This window comes from Scyliorhinus canicula, chromosome 1 (genome assembly GCF_902713615.1).
Source record: "Scyliorhinus canicula chromosome 1, sScyCan1.1, whole genome shotgun sequence".
NCBI classification, from domain to species: domain Eukaryota; kingdom Metazoa; phylum Chordata; class Chondrichthyes; order Carcharhiniformes; family Scyliorhinidae; genus Scyliorhinus; species Scyliorhinus canicula.
The window spans coordinates 28880967-28900666 of record NC_052146.1 but is presented as its reverse complement, the minus strand read 5'-3'; the positions used below and the strand labels follow the sequence as shown (position 1 = coordinate 28900666).

Genomic DNA, 19700 nt, shown 5'->3' with positions numbered 1-19700 from the left:
CATTCAGGGTTGGATAAGAAGAATTGGGGGGTGGCAATCTGGTGGGAAAGAGGGTGTCGTTTGAGGCGTTAACTGTGGTGGCTGACAGTGGCGGGAGGTATGTGATGGTGAGTGGTAAGCTGCTGGGGCAGCGGGTGGTGTTGGTGAATGTTTACGCCCCAAACTGGGACGATGCGGGGTTTATGCGGCGCATGTTGGGCCGCATTCCGGGCCTGGAGGTGGGGGGCCCAATCATTGGGGGGGGGGGGGGGGGGGGGGGGGGGGGGGGCGGACTTCAACACGGTGCTGGATCCCCCATTGGATCGATCCAGGTCCCGGACGGGTAGGAGGCCGGCGGCGGCTAAGGTGTTGAGGGGGTTTATGGATCAAATGGGAGGGGTGGGTCCCTGGAGGTTTGCAAGGCCAAGGGCCAGGGAGTACTCGTTTTCCTCCCACGTGCATCAGGCCTATTCTAGGATTGATTTTTTTGTCCTGAGCAGGGGGCTGGTTTTGAGGGTGGAGGATGCTGAATATTCTGCCATTGCCATTTCGGATCATGCCCCGCACTGGGTGGACCTCGGGCTGGGGAAGGAGAGGGACCAGCGTCCGCTCTGGCGCTTGGAGATGGGGCTGCTGGCAGACGAGGAGGGGCCGGGAGGGTTCGGGGGTGTATTGAAATGAAATGAAATGAAAATCGCTTATTGTCACGAGTAGGCTTCAATGAAGTTACTGTGAAAAGCCCCTAGTCGCCACATTCCGGCGCCTGTCCGGGGAGGCTGGTACGAGAATCGAACCGTGCTGCTGGCCTGCTTTAAAAGCCAGGGATTTAGTCCAGTGAGCTAAACCAGGTATTAAGAGGTACCTTGAGGCCAACGATAACGGGGAGGTCCGAGTGGGGACGGTCTGGGAGGCATTGAAGGCGGTGATTAGAGGGGAGTTGACTTCCATCTGAACCCATAGGGAGAGGGGGGAGCAGAGGGAGAGGGAGAGATTGGTAGGGGAGATGGTGAGGGTGGATAGGAGATATGCGGAGGCTCTGGAGGGATTGCTGGGGGAGCGGCGTAGCCTTCAGGCCAGGTTCGATCTACTGACCACCAGAAAGGCGGAAGCTCAGTGGGGGAAAGCACAGGGGGCGGTGTATGAATATGGGGAGAAGGCGAGCAGGATGCTGGCACACCAGCTACAAAAGCGAGACGTGGCCATGGAAATTGGGGGAGTGAAGGATAGAGTTGGGAAGGTGGTGCGGAGGGGGGTAGACGTTAATGGGGTCTTTAGGGACTTTTATGGGGAACTGTACCGGTCTGAACCCCCGGTGGAGGGGGGGGAATGGGGCGCTTTTTGGACAAGCTGCGATTTCCGAAGGTGGAGGAGGGGCAGGTGGAGGGAATGGGGGCGCCGATTGAGCTGGAGGAGCTGGTTAAAGGGATAGGGAGCATGCAGTCGGGGAAGGCGCCGGGGCCGGATGGGTTTCCGGCCGAATTTTATAAAATGTATGCGGACCTGTTGGGCCCCCTGTTGGTCCAGACCTTTAACGAGGCAAGGGAGGAGGGGGCTTTGCCCCCAACTATGTCACGGGCGCTGATTTCCTTGATCCTTAAGCGGGACAAGGACCCTCTGCAGTGTGGGTCATATAGGCCGATCTCACTGCTAAATGTAGACGACAAGCTGCTGGCAAAGATCTTAGCCACAAGAATAGAGGATTGTGTGCCGGGGGTCATTCACGAGGACCAGACGGGGTTTGTGAAGGGAAGGCAGTTGAATACCAACATACGAAGGCTCCTCAATGTCATTATGATGCCGGGGGGGGGGGGGCGGCATCGAGTGTGCTTTATGCGGACGACCTGTTGCTGTATATGGCGGACCCGGTGGGGGGGATGCCGGAGGTGATGAGGATTCTCAGCGAATTTGGGGGCTTTTCTGGGTATAAGCTCAACCTGGGCAAGAGCGAGTTGTTCGTGGTGCACCCAGGGGATCAGGAGGAGGGGATTGGTAGGCTCCCACTGAAGCAGGCAGGGAGGAGCTTCAGGTACCTAGAAGTCCAGGTGGCTGGGAGCTGCGGGGCCCTGCGCAAGCTCAACCTCACAAGGTTAGTGGAGCAAATGGAGGAGGAGTTCAAAAGGTGGGATATGTTACCGCTGTCACTGGCGGGTAGGGTGCAGTCCGTCAAGATGACGGTGCTCCCGAGGTTTTTGTTCCTGTTCCAGTGCCTTCCAATCCTTATCCCGAAGGCCTTTTTTAGGAGAGTTAACAGGAGTATTACGGGATTTGTGTGGGCGCATGGGACTCCGAGGGTGAGAAGGGTGTTCTTGGAACGGGGCAGGGATAGGGGGGGGCTGGCACTGCCCAACCTCTGTGGGTACAATTGGGCTGGCAACGCGGCGATGGTGCGGAAGTGGGTAATGGACGGGGAAGGGGCAGCATGGAAGAGGATGAAGATGGCGTCCTGTGTGGACATGAACCTGGAGGCGCTGGTAACGGCGCCGTTGCCGCTCCCTCCAACGAGGTATACCACGAGCCCGGTGGTGGCGGCTACCCTCAAAATTTGGGGGCAATGGAGGCGGCATAAGGGGGAGGTGGGGGGCTCGATGGAGTCCCCGATACGGGGGAACCACCGGTTTTGTTGCAGGGAGCATCGATGGCGGATTTCTGGGCTGGCACAGGGTAGGTATTAGGAGGTTGAGGGACCTGTTTGTGGATGGGAGGTTCGCGAGCCTGGGGGAGTTAGAGGGGAAGTTTGGGCTCCCCCCGGGGAACATGTTTAGGTACATGCAAGTTAGGGCGTTTGCCAGGCGGCAGGTGGAGGGGTTCCCCTTGCTGCCCCCACGTGGGGTACGGGACAGGGTGCTCTCGGGGGTGTGGGTTGGAGGAGAGGGAGGATTTCGGACATATACCGCGTAATGCAGGAGGTACACGAGGCCTCAGTGGAGGAGCTGAAGGGTAAATGGGAAGAGGAGCTGGGTGAGGAGATTGAGGAGGGGACGTGGGCGGATGCCCCGGAAAGGGTGAATTCCTCCTCTTCCTGTACGAGGCTTAGCCTCATACAGTTCAAGGTGCTGCATAGGGCCCACATGACTGGGACGAGGATGAGTAGGTTTTTCGGGGGCGAAGACAAGTGTGCTAGGTGCTCGGGGAGCCCAGCAAACCACGCCCATATGTTTTGGGCATGCCCAGCGCTGGGGGAGTGTTGGAAGGGGGTAGCAAGGATGGTGTCGAGGGTGGTGGGATCCAGGGTCAAGCCAGGCTGGGGACTCGCAATTTTTGGGGTTGCAGTGGAGCCGGGAGTGCAGGAGGCGAAAGAGGCCGGTGTCCTGGCCTTTGCGTCCCTAGTAGCCCGGCGGAGGTTCTTGCTTCAATGGAAGGATGCGAGGCCTCCAAGTGTGGAGGCCTGGATCAATGATATGGCGGGGTTTATGAAATTGGAGACGGTGAAATTTGCCCTGAGGGGATCAGTACAGGGGTTCTTTAGGCGGTGGCAGCCTTTCCTGGACTTCCTGGCGGAACGGTAGGGAAATAGGCCGGCAGCAACAGCAACCCGGGGGGGGGGGGAGAGGATTGGGTTTGGTGGGAGGGAGAAGCGTGTACATGGGTTTGTGGGATGTGGCGGGTGTTATCTCTTCCCTTTCTGTTGTTTGCTCTTTTTTGTTTTCGATTTAGTAGTTGTGGGGGGTGGGTGTTGTTCTTGGGTTTTTGCAATAGTTATTCTGTTAATATTTTGTGAAAACCTTAATAAAAATTAGTTTAAAAAACAAAAAGATCTATTACTCTGTTCAATATGTCTCAGCACCAGCCTCCAAAGAAGACTACCTATTTACTCCACTTCCCACATCAGATAGCTTGTGATATTTCTGAGTGAGATTGCAGAACTCATGCAAAATTCAGATGTATGCCCAAGTTTCTTTTACACAAAATTCTCATGATCAACACACATTAGATGCCCTTAGTGTCCAAAAACCATTTACTCAGTTTTGAGCATACTCAACGACTGTGCACCCATCACCCTCTGAGAAGCGAGTTCAAAAGGTTCATACTCTTCTGAGTGAAGAAAGATTTCCCCCATTCTCAGTGCAAAATGCTCAACCCCCTATCCCAAGGTTATAAACCCTTAGTTCTACATTCGCCAGCCAGATGTCTTACCTCTTCATAAAACTTCAGCTGGGGAACGGCCTCATCAATTTCATTCAGACAAAAATCTTTAAAGAGCAAAAATCCTGAAAAACAAAATGCAAGAAATATTGTTATTTGAGGCATCATGCAAATACCTATAGGCTACAAATCACTGTTGCTGATGATGTCATACGCTCAATGCACTCATAGTGAGATCTTCCTCATCTGTTTTAAAGTATTATTGAGATTTGTTTGAATGAATTAGTGCCTCTGCACATCCCAGAATTTTGTTCGCTCCACCAAAAGCAGATGGATGTCTTTTCAACTGCCTGGACATTATGCTCTGGAATTGACTTCCTAAAACTATCCACATCTCCACTCCTTTCAGGATATTTTTCTCAATAACGCTCTCTTTGACTAAGCTTTTGGTCACCCATCCTAACATGTGATCTGTGACCTGTGTTCTGTGACCCGTTGTCAAATTTTGTCTGATTAACACTTCTGTGACGTACCTGGCATATTTTACAACATTAATGGTGCAGAATAGATGCCTCATTGTTTCTGTTAAAATGGTGCATGGTGAATTGGTACATGCAGATGAAGCGACTGCATGGAAAGCTCACTCACGGTAGCTTCCTCCTTTGTACCTCTAAAAATGTTTAAATGCACAACATGTGCCTCATTCAATGATTAAATGCCAAAATGTTTGTGATGGGAATCTGCCACAGATGTGATAAGATGCAAAGCCAGTTCAGACCCAATCAGAACAGTAGTTTTCTGCCACATTTCTGAATTGTCTAGCTTGCTAGTTTCCTTATACAACTTCAACATAGCACAGAGCAAGGACTGTAAAGATTATTTTTGATTGGATAAATAAAGAGCAGTCAGGGTTCAAATAGAAAGGTTCATTACCGTAGCAATTCAAAGAAAGGAAATGGAAAAAAAACAATCTTCTTGGATAAAATCTCCAAAGCACAATGTATAAACACGATTTTCAAGTAGAATATCACTACAATTCCTGGTGCAAGCCCAACTAATCAGCTCTCAGTGGTCAAATTGTGAAAGTAACTATCTGAGGAAAAACATCAGCTGGTTCTGTGTTCAATCATACGATAGAAGGTGTATTTTTTCAAAAAGTAAGTGATCTGGTTACAAAAAAGCAGGAATTTCGAGGGAGCGGGTGTTTGAACACCCCACATTGCCTTTAGCACTGAAAGAAGGATCTCCTGTTCACCAGGATGTTTGTTTGCAAGTCAAAACTCAGAACCGCAGTATGTACATAGTCACTGACATATTCAAGCAGGCAGAGAAGATGAATTGTGATGTTTTATCTGTTACTTTGCTTTAAAAAAAAATGCCTCCCTCTCTCAAACGAAATGGGAATTTATGATTGAGAAGTGAAATAATCCTCGTGTTTGTTCACTGCAATTCCCCAAGCAGAAAACCATTTTCCTATTCATTTTACATCAAAACTCTCCATTATTTCTAGAACACTTATTAAATCTGCTCTTGGTCTTCGGTGCTCCAATATAAATAGTCCCATTATCTCACGTCTCCCCTCATGTCGATATTTTTCCAACCCTACGTATCATCCTGGTGAATCTATGCTGCGAGTTCTCCAAGAGGCTTTATTGTCCTTTCCATATTGGGAGTAACCAAAACTGCACACACGAGTCAAACACTGACCTCTCAATGCATTGCATAAATTAATTATTACTTCTTTGCTCCATATCTCCATTTGTAAAACTCATAATTCTTTTGGCCTTTATATGGCTTAACCTACCTGCACTCCTACTTACATGGATTTATGTATTTAGATTCCCTAAATCTCACTCCACCTACACCCTTCTGTGTCTTCCCATTAAATAACTTAAGTAACTATCTTACCTCACAATAACTAAAATTAAACTGTATCTGCCATCTGGACGTCCATTCTAGTAAGCTATGTCTTTCTGAAATATATTAGTCTCTCTCACGTTTACTCAAACTACTACTCTGGTGTTGCAAATTTCCTGATTATGTTTATTATATACAACCCCAAATCATTTTATATGTACAGACCACTAGAGTGGGACTAGCATTTGCCCTGGGCAAATCCCTTCCAATCCTTTTCCAGTCTAAACAACATTAATCTGCCCTCATTCTTTGATTACAGTCCACAAACAATTGTTCTGTCCCAAGTTGCTGCACTTCCTCTTACACGCGAGGTATCCTGGGTTTGTTGGATCACCTGCTGTGTCTCTGATGAATACTACCTCCTTTCACATAAAGAGGGAGGATAAACAGAAAAATAATCAGCTTCGCAGAACCCCACCCACTGTCCCACACCCCAACCAACAAACACATACTGCTCAACCTTCAAAAATGCCTCAAGCAGAACTGCAAAGGCCTGAGAATAGTCTGCACACCTGACACTTGTAGGGCACAGTACAAGGTTAGTTAAGAGGAAATACCACAGAAAAAAAAGCATGGAAATCAACCATGCTGGAGTTTAATTAATTGAGTGGGAGGGTTAAATTATCGCAAAGCAAAATTACAAGGAACTACAATGCTGGTTCCCTGTTTTCACAGTGGATATCAGGCACCGTTATTGAGGTTTAACCAGAACAGTTAAAATTGGAGAAGTTCATTTGTGGTACAAGGAAGCACATGAACAGCTATATCAGCATAGAAACAGATAAGTAGAAAGAAGAAAACCAGCTGATCTCAGTACAAACTTGCTGTCAACGTTTCTGTCCTATGTTTCTGATCACTAAGCTGATAATATTGCCTCTCAATGGTGCTTTTGTCCACAATATTCAAACTTTACAAGGAGTTTGCACATTCTCCCCGTGTCTGCATGGGTTTCCTCCTGTTTCCTCCCACAGTCAAAGGATGTGCAGGCTAGGTGGATTGGCAATGCTAAAAATTGTCCCTTAAATGTCCAAAAGATGGGGACTTCCGGTTGCGGCTATGCGGCGCGAAGCCGCACGTTCGGCAGCTCCCGCTTTAAAATGACTTGTGGGCTCTTTTAAGGGCCCCAAACGGCGCTGATTCAACAATTCCCGGTGGATAAAGGGGTCTGGAGCAAATCCCCCGGGATTTATGGTGCGGACTCGAAGTGGGACGAGGAGAAAAGCGGCAGCAGCTCCCCTGGAAAAGCAGGGGAAGGTGGACAAAATGGCGGCCGGTGGAGCCCCTGAGGAGTGGAGGCAGTGGGCAGAGGAGCAGCAGGCGGCCCTTCTGTGCTATTTCACGGAGCTGAAAGGGGAGTTGTTGGAATCCCTGAAGGTGACGGCGAGTAAGCTGCTGGAGACCCAGACAACCCAGGGTGCAGCGATACTTGAGTTGCAGCAGCAGGCCTCTGAGCGCGAGGAGGAGGTTTCGGCCCTCGTGGGGATAGTGGAGATACACAAGGCGCTTTATAAAAAGTGGCAAGATCGGTTCGAGGAGATGGAGCTCCGGTCAAGGAGGAAGAACCTGCGGATCCTGGGCCTCGAGGAGGGGCTGGAGGGGTCAGACTTGCCGGCCTATGTGGCCGTGATGTTGAACTCGCTGTTGGGGGCAGGATCCTTCCATCTGCCCCTGGAGCTGGAGGGGGCCCACAGAGTACTGGCCAGGCGGCCTAAGGCGAATGAACCCCCGCGGGCGGTGCTGGTGCGGTTCCATCGGTTCAGTGACCGGGAGTGTGTTCTCCGATGGGCCAAGAAGGTGAGGAGTAGTAAGTGGGAGAATTCAGTAGTGCGTATCTACCAGGACTGGAGTGCGGAGGTGGCCAAGCGGAGAGCCGGATTTAACCAGCCGAAGGCGGTGCTCCATGGAAAGCAGGTGAATTTCGGCATGTTGCCGCCTGCGCGTCACCTACAAGGACCGGCATCACTACTTTGAGTCCCCGGAGGAAGCGTGGGCCTTTGTGCAGGCTGAAAAGCTGGACTCGAACTAGAGATTGGGGGCTGTGGGAGTTTTTCTATTCATGTATCATTGTTTATGCTGTAGCGGGTTATTCTGTTTGTTTTTGTTTTTTCTCTCGCTTTCGGACGATGTGGGTTATGGTTTTGTGTTCTAAGGGGGGTACTGGGGTTTGTGGTTGATCTGTGTCTTTGTTTATACGGAGTTGGTGGTTGGGTTGGGACTGTTGGTTGGGAGCTGCGTTGGTGGGGTGGGGCAATGTGAAAGCGCGGGCTTTTCTCTGGTTTCCCGCGCTGCGGGACAAGGGAGTGGAGCTGGTGGCGAGCGGCGTGGTTATTACACTGGGTTTCCCGCGCTGAAGCGGTGCCCAGGAGTTGATGCGGGGGAGGAGGGGGGACCTCATATCGGGAGGGGTCGGAGTTAGAGCGAGAGCTGCCGGGGTCAGCAGAAGTCAGCTGTCTCACGGGAGTACAGTGGAGGGAGAGTCGCGGCTAGGAGGGGTCCTAGCCTGGGGATACCGGGTTGCTGATGCATTGGCCAGGGAGGAGTGGGTGCGGATCGGGGTGAGGTTCTATCGCCGTGGGAAACGGGCCGAATGGGTGATGGCCAGGGGCGAGCAGTCGATGGGCTATGGCTAGTCGACGGGGGGAGGGGGACGGGGTGCCCCCTGATCCAGCTGATTACGTGGAACGTGAGGGGGTTGAATGGGCCGGTTAAGCGGGCCCGGGTGTTTTCGCATCTGAAGGGGCTGAAGGCGGACGTGGCCATGCTTCAGGAGACTCACCGGAAGGTGGCGGACCAGGTCCATCTGAGGAAGGGGTGGGTGGGGCAGGTTTTCCAATCAGGGTTCGACTCGAAGAACCGGGGGGTGGCGATCCTGGTGGGGAAGAGGGTGGCGTTTGAGGCATCTGAGGTTGTGGCTGATAGTGGCGGCAGATATGTGATGGTGAGCAGTAAGCTGCAGGGGGAGAGGGTGGTGTTGGTTATGTATGCCCCAAATGGGGATGTTGCTGGTTTCATGAGGCGTATGTTGGGCCGCATTCGTGGCCTGGAGGTGGGGGGCTTGATCATGGGGGGGGACTTCAATATGGTGCTGGATCGCCTACTGGATCGTTCTAGTTCAAGGACAGGCAGGGGGCCGGCGGCGGCCAAGGTGTTGAGGGGGTTTATGGACCAGATAGGAGGAGTGGATCCCTGGAGATTCGGGAGGCCGAGGGCTCGGGAGTACTCTTTTTTCTCCCATGTGCACAGGGTTTATTCCCGCATTGATTTCTTTGTTTTGAGCAGGGGACTGGTCCCGAGGGGGGAGGAGGCCGAGTATTCGGCTATTGCGATTTTGGACCATTGCCCGCTTTGGCGTCTGGATGTGGGGGTGTTGGCTGATGAGGAAGTGTGCAGGACGGTCCGGGGATGTATCGAGAGGTACCTCGAGGTCAATGATACTGGGGAGGTCCAGGTGGGGATGGTGTGGGAGGCTCTGAAGGCAGTGTTTAGGGGGGAGCTGATCTCCATCCGAGCCCATAGGGAGAGGGGGGGAGAGGAGGGAGAGGGAGAGACTGGTGGAGGAGCTGTTGAGTGTGGATAGGAGGTACGCGGAGGCCCCGGAGGAGGGATTGCTGGGGGAGCGGCGTAGCTTGCAGGCCAAGTTTGATTTATTGACCACCAGAAAGGCGGAGACACAGTGGAGGAAGGCGCAGGGAGCGGTCTATGAGTATGGAGAGAAGGCGAGCAGGATGCTGGCGCACCAGCTTCGTAAGCGGGACGCGGCTAGGGAGATTGGTGGAGTGAAGGATAGAGATGGGAATGTGGTTGGGCAGGGGGCAGAGGTCAATGAGGTCTTTAGGGACTTCTATAGGGAACTGTACCAGTTGGAGCCGCCGCGGTGGGAGGGGGAATGGAGAGTTTTTTGGACAGACTCCGATTTCTAAGGGTGCAGGAGGAGCAGGTGGAGGGACTGGGGGCGCCGATCGAGTTGGAGGAGCTGGTCAGTGGGATTGGCCACATGCAGTCGGGGAAGGCGCCGGGACCGGATGGATTCCCGGTTAAATTTTATAAGAAATATGCGGACCTGCTGGGCCCCCTGTTGGTCAGGACCTTTAACGAGGCATGGGAGGGGGGAGTTCTGCCCACGACGATGTCTCGGGCGCTGATCTCCCTGATCCTGAAGCATGATAAGGACCCCTTGCAGTGCGGATCATACAGGCCGATTTCACTGCTGAATGTAGATGCCAAGTTGCTGGCAAAGATCTTGGCCACTAGAATAGAGGACTGGGTGCCGGGGGTGGTACATGAAGATCAGACGGGTTTTGTGAAGGGGAGGCAGCTGAACACTAACGTGCGAAGGCTGCTAAATGTGATAATGATGCCGGCAGCAGAAGGAGAGGCGGAGATTGTGGTGGCATTGGATGCGGAGAAGGCCTTTGACAGGGTTGAGTGGGGGTACTTGTGGGAGGTGTTGGAGAGGTTCGGGTTTGGGGTGGGGTTTATTAAATGGGTGAGGTTGCTGTACGAGGCCCCGATGGCAAGTGTAGCGACAAATGGGAGGAGGTCAGAGTACTTCAGGCTCCACCGTGGGACGAGGCAGGGTGCCCCCTGTCCCCCTTGCTTTTTGCGCTGGCAATTGAGCCTCTTGCCATGGATCTCAGGGAGTCGAGGAGGTGGAGGGGTTTAGTGCGAGGTGGGGAGGAGCACCGAGTGTCGCTGTATGCGGACGACTTGCTGTTTTATGTAGCAGACCCGGTGGGGGGAATGCCGGAGGAGATGGAGATTCTTGCTGAGTTCGGGAGTTTCTCGGGATATAAATTGAACCTGGGCAAGAGTGAGCTGTTTGTCGTACACCCGGGAGATCAGGAGGAGGGGATTGGTAGGCTCCCGCTAAAGAGGGCAGTGAGGAATTTTAGGTACCTGGGTGTTCAGGTGGCTAGGAGCTGGGGGACTCTGCACAAGCTCAATTTTACTAGGTTGGTGGAGCAGATGGAGGAGGAGTTTAAAAGGTGGGACATGCTGCCGTTGTCGTTGGCGCGTAGAGTACAGTCCGTTAAAATGACGGTGCTCCCGAGGTTTTTTTTTCAGTGCCTCCCCATTTTCGTTCCGAGGGCCTTTTTTAGAAGGGTGAACAGCAGCATTCTGGGATTTGTTTGGGCGTACGGGACTCCGAGGGTAAGGAGGGTCTTTTTGGAGCGGGGCAGGGATAGAGGGGGGCTGGCGCTGCCCAACCTCTCTGGGTACTATTGGGCGGCTAACGTCTCGATGGTACGTAAGTGGGTAATGGATGGGGAGGGGGCAGCATGGAAACGGATGGAGATGGCGTCCTGTGGAGGCACGAGCCTGAAGGAAGGCACTGGTAACGGCGCCGCTGCCGCTCCCTCCAACGAGGTACACGACGAGCCCGGTGGTGGCGGCTACCCTCAAAATTTGGGGGCAGTGGAGGCGACACAGGGGGGAAGTGGGGGGCTAGGTGGAGGCCCCGCTGTGGGGGAACCACCGGTTTGTACCAGGGAACATGGATGGCGGGTTCCTGGGGTGGCACATGGCAGGCATTAGGAAGTTTGGAGACCTGTTTATTGACGGGAGGTTCGCGAGCCTTGGTGAACTGGAGGAGAAGTTTGAGCTCCCCCCGGGGAATATGTTCAGGTACCTGCAGGTCAAGGCGTTTGCTAGGCGACAGGTGGAGGGGTTCCCTTCACTGCCCCCGCGGGGGGTAAGGGATAGGGTGCTTTCGGGGGTGTGGGTCGGGGATGGGAAGGTGTCTGACATCTACCAGGTAATGCAGGAGGTGGGGGAGGCGTCAGTAGAGGAGCTGAAGGCTAAGTGGGAGGTAGAGCTGGGGGAGCAGATTGAGGAGGGGACATGGGCGGACGCCCTGGAGAGGGTGAACTCCTCCTCTTCATGTGCGAGGCTTAGTCTCATCTAGTTCAAGGTGCTGCACCAGGCCCACATGTCCGGATTTAGGATGAGTAGGTTCTTTGGGGGTGAAGACAGGTGCGTCAGGTGTTCAGGGAGTCCAGCGAACCATGCCCATATGTTCTGGGCATGCCCGGCACTGGAGGAGTTCTGGAAGGGGGTGGCGAGGACGGTGTCGAGGGTGGTGGGATCCAGGGTCAAGCGAGGCTGGGGACTCGCGATATTTGGGGTTGGGGTGGAGCCGGGAGTGCAGGAGGCAAAAGAGGCCGATGTCTTGGCCTTTGCGTCACTAGTAGCCCGGCGGAGGATCTTGCTGCAGTGGAAAGATGCGAGACCTGGATTAATGACATGGCGGGATTCATTAAGTTGGAGAGGGTCATGTTCGCCCTGAGGGGGTCGGTACAAGGGTTCTTTGGAGGTGGCAGCCTTTCCTCGACTTTCTGGCTCAACGATAAGGTACTAGGTCAGCAGCAGCAGCAACCCGGGGGGGGGGGGGGGGGGGGTTTGTTATATGCGGTGTTACGGGTGCCGGGGGTGTTTATTATTATTGTTTCGTTGATATATATTTTTCAACAAATTCCAATAAAAAAAAATTTTTTTTTTTTTAAATGTCCAAAAGATGTGCAGGTTAGGTGGGGTCATGGGGATAGGACGGGGGAATGGACCTAAGTAGGATCCTCCTTTAGAGGGTCTGTGCAGACTCGATAGATTGAATAGCCTCCTCTTGCACTGTAAGGATTCTATAGCTTAATAGAACAAAAATATTGGGCGCGATCTACGGGCCATACTGCACCCGAAAAGCAACATAATGGCAAGTAAATTATGTGAGACCCTGCTCCCGTGGTCTACCTGGCTCAACACGCCTCGCGAGATCTAACGCAATCTCACACAACGTCACAATGTGAAACTCGCCCATTGTGGGCAGGATCATGTTTTGGAAAATCTACATATTAGAGCGAGACAGCTCGTCTCCACAAACGGGGACGAGATGGAACAGCACCCGTGGAGTCTCCCAGAGGATTGGAGGTCCCCAGGTGCATGCCCTCTGGGCAGGATGGCACCCCGGCACTGCTTATGCCACCTGGGGACTCTGGCAGTGCCACCTGGGTTCCAAGGTGCCCAGGTGGCACTGCCAGCTGGCAGGGCCACTGCCAGAGTCCAGGCTGGCATTGCCATGGTGCCAAGCTGGCATTGTTTGTGCGGCAGTGATTGGGTAGGGGGTGCTCTGCGCAGGTATGGGGGGGCTGGGGACCCCTTTACAGTGGGTTGGGGCTTGAGAGCTCAAGAGATCAGGACGCCATTTCAAAATGGCCTCCTGATCTTGCCCTGCACTTAGCGGTTTCAGCGAGCAGGACTCTTCATTGCAGGAAATGGGACTAAGTGCGGCCTCGGTCATGCGTTCCCCGCTGAGGCCCCGTACCTAACCGGAGTCACGTTAGATACATTGTGAGAGTGCTGGGAAGCACACAGCTGAACGCACTCGCTATGAGGCATTGTTCCCATTTGTGTAAATTGCACCCATTATGATGTTGATGTGAATTGGAGACATGAGAATTATTTAGCATGTCGATACCAAAACATCATCAGAATAAAGATCTCACTTACACGACTACAGATTGATGTGATATTCTCAATTCAAAATCTCAAATCTTTCTCACCACTGATAACAGAATTCAAAATATCACTACATTAGTCTAGTGTTAGGTAATTCAAGACACTTTCAACCAGACAGAAAAGTGTGGCAACGCAAAATCTTGTTTTGATTTCTGTTTTTAATATTTTAAATCTGCAGAGTATGAAAATTTCACATATCCAATGTTATTATGATCAGTTGTTTTGTAGTACAGAACTTGAGTATTGCTGGGGGAAAAAAACATTGTTTTGTCAAAGCTTTTGGTCACAATATGATAGAATTCTTCATAAATTCTTGACATCAAAGCAGCATTTGACCGAATATGGCATCAAGGAGCCCAAACGAAACTGGAGTCAAAGGGAATCGGGGTGGGGGGGGGGACTGGTTGGAGGCATACCTGGCTCAAAGGAAGATGGTTGGAGGTCAATCATCTCAGCTCCACGACATCACTGGAGGAGTTCCCCAGGATAGTATCCTAGGCCCAACCATCTTCAGCTGCTTCATCAATGACCTCCCTTTCATCATAAGGTCAGAAGTGGAGATGTTTGTGGATGACTGCACAATGTTCAGCACCATTCGCAACTCCTCAGATAACAAAGCAGTCATATCCAAATGCAGCAAGACCTGGACAATATCCAGGCTTGGGCTGACAAGTGGCAAGTTACATTCGCACTAGACAAGTGCCAGGCAATGACCATATCCTGCAAGAGGGGATCAAACCACTACCCCATGACATTCAATAGCATTACCACCACTGAATCCCCTGCAATCAACATCCTCGGGGTTACCATTGATCAGAATCTGAACTGGACTAACCATATAAATATTGTAGCTATTAGGGCAGGTCAAAGGCTGGGATCCTATCATGAGTCACTCACCTCCTGACCCTGCAAAGTGTGTCCACCATCTACAAGGCACAAGTCAGGACTGTAATGGGATACTCTCCACTTACCTAGATGAGTGCAGCTCGAAAAACACTCTAGAAGCTCGACACCATCCATGACAAAGTAGCACGCTTGATTGTTCCCCCTTCCACAAACATTCAAACATTCCATCACTGATGAACAGTGGCAGCACGGTGTACCATCTACAAGATGCACTGCAGTAACTCACCAAGGTTCCTTCTAAACCCACGACCAGTATCATCCAAAAGGACAAGAGCAGCAGATACCTGGGTACCCCACTACCTGGAGGTTCCCCTCCAAGTCACTCACCACCCTGACTTGGAAATATATCACCACTCCTTCACTGTCACTTGGGCAAAACCCTGGAACTCTCTCCCTCATAGTACAGTGGGTAAACCTAAACCTCAAGGACTGTAGCGATTCAAGAAGGCAACTCACCACCACCTTCTGAAAGGCAACTGGAGATGGTAAATAAATGCAAGCCCAACTAGCAAGGCACACATCCTGCAAATGAATGAAAAAATTAAAGATGGTAAGTGATTCTGAGACGAGGGTCCTGAATTTAAATAAAGGAAACTACAATGATTGAGGTGCAAGTTGGCTATGATGGGTTGGGGAGCATTACTTAAAGAGATACTGTAGTGGTCGATAGGCAATGGCAAACATTCAAAAAGTGCATGGGTAAACTGCAGCAATTGTTCATTCCTGTCTGGCATAAAAATAAAACAGGAAAGGTGGCCAAACCATGGCTTCCAAGCAAAATTAGAGATAGCATTAGATCCAAGGAAGAGCACACAAATTGGCCAGAAAAAAACAGCAGTCCTGAGGATTGGGAGCAGTTTCAAATTCAGCAAAGGAGGACAAAGGGGGAAATAGAGTACAAGAGTAAGCTTGCAGGGAACATGACAACAGACTGCAAATGTTTCTATTGATATGAAAAGAGAAAAAAAATTAGCGAAGACAAATCTACGTCCTTTACAGTCAGAAAGAGGGAAATTATAATGGGGAACAAAGAAATGGCTGACCAACTATATACTTTGGTTCTATCTTCTCAAAGGGGGACACAAATAACGTAACAGAAATGTTGGGGAACATAGGGTTTTGTGTGAGGGAGGAACTGAGGGAAATCAGTATTAATAGGGAAATGGTTGGGGAAATTGATTGGACTGAAGGCTGATGAATCCCCAGGTCTTGATAATCTACATCCTGGAGTATTAAAGGAACACAAGAACATACGAACTAGGAGCAGGAGTAGGCCATCTGGCCCTTCGAGCCTTCTCCGCCATTCAATGAGATCATGGCTGATCTTTTGTGGTCTCAGCTCCACTTTCCAGCCCGAACACCATAACCCTTTATTCCTTTAGTCTTCAAAAAACTATCTATCTTTATCTTGAAAACATTTAATCAAGGAGCCTCAACAGCGTCACTAGGCAGAGAATTCCATAGATTCACAACCCTTTGGGTGAAGAGGTTCCTCCTAAGCTCAGTCCCAAATCTATTTCCACTTATTTTGAGGCTATGCCCCCTTGTTCTGCTAAAGAAGTGGCACTATAAATAGTGGATGCATTGTTGATCATCTTCCAAGATTCTATAGACTCTGGATCAGTTCCTGCAGGTTGGAGGGTAGCTAATGTGACCTCACTATTTAAAGAGTGAGGTGGAGGGAAAACAGAATTATGAGAGTGTTGACTGCTTGGCAAGTGTACTCTGATTGGTAGAGATGCAAATTCAACTGGTGTATTCTTCATGGCAACATCTGTGCCAGCCCGCTTGCCAACCAATCACCATTCACTTCTCATGCAGTATAAATTTGCTTTTACTGGCACACTGATGAGTGCAAGGCCTCGGCAGGTGAGGGTGATCAGCCGTGTCCGGCTGCCTCTGACCCTTCTCGACGAACATGGAGGACAAGACAAAGAAAGACCAGTGGTCGGGGTTCACGTGATGGGAGCGTGGAAGTGGCTGCATTTTCACTAACTCTGGCACTACTCATTTTTTTTTCATAATTTTAGAGTACCTAATTAATTTTGTCCAATTAAGGAACAATTTAGCGTGGCCAATCCACCTAGCCTACACATCTTTTGGGTTGTGGGGGCAAAATCCATGCAAACACGGGGAGAATGTGCAAACTCCACACGGACAGTGACCGAGGGCCGGGTTTGAACCTGGGATCTCGGCGTCGTGAGGCAGAAGTGCTAACCACTGCGCCACCATGATGCCACAGGCACCACTCATCTTTTAATCCTTTTTTTAAATCCGGATGCACAACCAATAATTATTTGATCCTGATGTGCATGATCTGAGTTATGTTCCTAGAAGATCCTGGTTACATTTTGGCAATGGGGAGCCAAGTTAAGTCAAGTTGGTTAAATGAGGTGGTCCAAGATGGTCGGGGTGTGGTCCAGTTCACAATGGCAGTTCCGCTGATGGACGGACCTCAGCCGTGACAATGTCCATGGCATTGAGATGATGGCTGCCATTGTGAGTGAAGTCGCGGATGACGGTCTTGGCTCTCCTGCACAGTATGTTGAACATCCTGCTAAATTTGGAGAGAGGAGGCCGGAGAAGGGACATTCGTGTGCTGGTCTCATGAGGGGTGCTGGGGATGAATTCACCCATATGTTGAATATATTTGGAATAAAGCATATTTAAATAAAAAGGATATATCGGAGGATGGGGGGGATAAAAGGATGACAGAATAACAGGACATAGCCACAATTGGCTCAGTGCACAACCAAGTTCACTGGATAACGGCTACAGAGCCACAGAACCTCTAGAAAACCTTACAGGAGTAAACTTACATGAGCCCAGAACTTTAAGATAAGGGTCGCAAACATCACGGAATGTATCCGAATTAGCTCCAAGTAAACAAGTCAAAAATTCTATTGGTACACATCCAGAATTATTTTATGCCAGTTCGGAATTGATGAGGTCTTATCATTAACCCATTCATATAGTATATTCTTCCGTGCTGCAAATGTTAGGGTCTTGTACAGCTTTTTCCCACTTGCATTACTGGGGCGGTCCTGCAACTGGCCGGATGGCCCGACGCTGTCGCCGAGAGCGGCGCAAACCACTCCGGCGTCAGGCCGACCGGAAGGGCGAAGGGCCGGCGTGAGTTGGCGCATGCACAGAACCGCCGGCGTGGTTCCGTGCATGTGCAGACCGGCCGACGTGTTTCCTGCGCATGCGCAGGCGGCTTCTTCTCAGCGCCGGCCATGGCGGGGCCCTACAGAGGCCGGCGCGGAAGGAAAGAGTGCCCCCACTGCACAGGCCCACCTGCAGACCGGTCCAGTCTTTTGAACTGGAAGACCCAGTATCAGATGCAAAAGTTTGAACTCCAAGGCTGTATCAAAGATCCTCTCAAGCTTTTGAAGAACATTAAACAAATAGGCTTTAATCTCAACACCAGATCAAAAACAGTGCAGGTAATTCCTTGCACGTCTGGCACAATGAGGATGTGGCGGGGTCAAACCTGTGCCACAAGCCTGGAGTAATACGCAGATGGTGTCTTAAGCTGAGTTTCTTTTGTTCTGTTACAAACTGAAATTTTATTAGCACATTCCCAAATATGACCCCTTATCTCATAGCCAATAATTACTGCAAGGTCACTCTCCCAAGACCTCAGAATCCAATGTAGTATCACAAGATCTAGAGCATTGAGTATCATAAAATGTATTAACTAAATGCTTGGGCTCCACAGATAGTAGGATTTGTTTAACTGGGGAAATTGCGGCATCAAAGAGAAGAGTTGTCTTACTTGGGATAAAATCCTTAAATTGCAGATATCTAAAATAGAGCAGTTTTCTCTATTTTAGAAAACAAATATTGTTATGGGCCAGTCTTTAGAGAACCCCAAAGTGTTCACCTCACCCACAACTTTTAATGGATTGTGGTATGGGGAGCACACGGCCCACTCTACAGGTGTGGTACCACATAAATCGAAAAATATTTTTTAAAGCAAAACAATGTTTATTCTATGAACTCAAGTTAACCTTTTTAAAACATATAGTAAACATCTTAGCAACCATCAATTCAAATACAACCCACAAAGAATACAACATTAAGTAATCCGTAAGCTGTCCTTTTAACATCCAGAAGACTTGAGAAACCACTTTTAACAGCAGCACATTAGGTTAAAGTCACTACTCAGAACATTTATAATTCTGACTTCACCAAATGATCAAGAGATAGTCTTTTGATGGCAGAGAGAATAGCAGTACACCTACTTGGTCTGGCTTCAGCTCCAACACTGAAAACAAAACTAAAACACACCTTGCAGCAAACAGCCTAAAACAAAAGTAAAAAGCTGAAAGACAGCCCAGCTCCACCCACTCTCTGACATCACTGCAGTAGTAAACACCCATTTCTTAAAGGTTCTCTCACATGACAATATCAAATATCAAATCGTTGACACAGCTGCTCAAACGGTGAAATACTTCCCCTAGTCTACAGAGACCTCTATCCCTCCAGATAGCAGAAATGTGGTCCATAAGACCTGGCGGGAAATCCGATTACCTTGAACTGAAGAAAGGGCGGAAGCTAAATTAGATCTCCTTCTAACTCATGGATCATCCTACAAGCCTTCAGAATATTAATAACATTAATTTATCGCACTTATCTAGCACCATCTTAGAGTCCTTAAGAAATAAAAGTGACTGCAAGGAGTACAAGATCTGATCAACTTCAACATTGTGCAGGACGAAGGGTTGCCCTTAACCCAGTCACATATAAATTTAAGGTGGGAAGCTAACTGGGACATCTTAAAATTTGGCATCCCTAGCTCTCCTTCAGAACCAGACAACTGCTCTTAGACGAGGCTTCCTTTTGTTCCAAACAAAATAATTAAATGAACCATTAATTTTTTTTAAGGACCTTAGCAGACAATAGGATAGATAGCATTTGCAGAGGATAAAGTAGCCAAGGCAACACATTCATGCATACATAGAATCATCTTAATCTGTGGAACTCTTTGTTGCAGAAGGATATGGAGGACGAATCACCGAGTGTCTTTAAGACAGAGATAGATAGGTTCTTGATTAATAAGGGGATCAGGAAGCAGGGAGGCGAGGGGATGGTGAAGATCAAGGAGAAATGGGAAGTGGAGTTGGAAGGGGAGATCAAATGGGGAGCATGGACTGAGGCACTGCATAGGGTAAACGGGGCCTCCTCTTGTGCAAGGATGAGCCTGATACAGTTTAAGGTGATGCACAGGGTGCATATGACTCAGGTGAGAATGAGTGGGTTCTTTCAGGGGGTAGCAGATGAGTGTGAGAGGTGTATGTGGT

The 19700-nt window shown here is 50.1% G+C and overlaps 1 protein-coding gene across 2 annotated transcripts in view; it reads right to left on the bottom strand.

The window, feature by feature from the left end:
- Positions 1-19700, bottom strand: part of grk3 (G protein-coupled receptor kinase 3) — a 408882-nt gene that overhangs the window by 179987 nt on the left and 209195 nt on the right. For both annotated transcript variants that reach the window (XM_038778587.1, XM_038778674.1), the window contains exon 3: positions 4114-4187. In XM_038778587.1, the coding sequence (XP_038634515.1) occupies positions 4114-4187 (74 nt within the window). The remainder of the gene's footprint in view (positions 1-4113; positions 4188-19700) is intronic.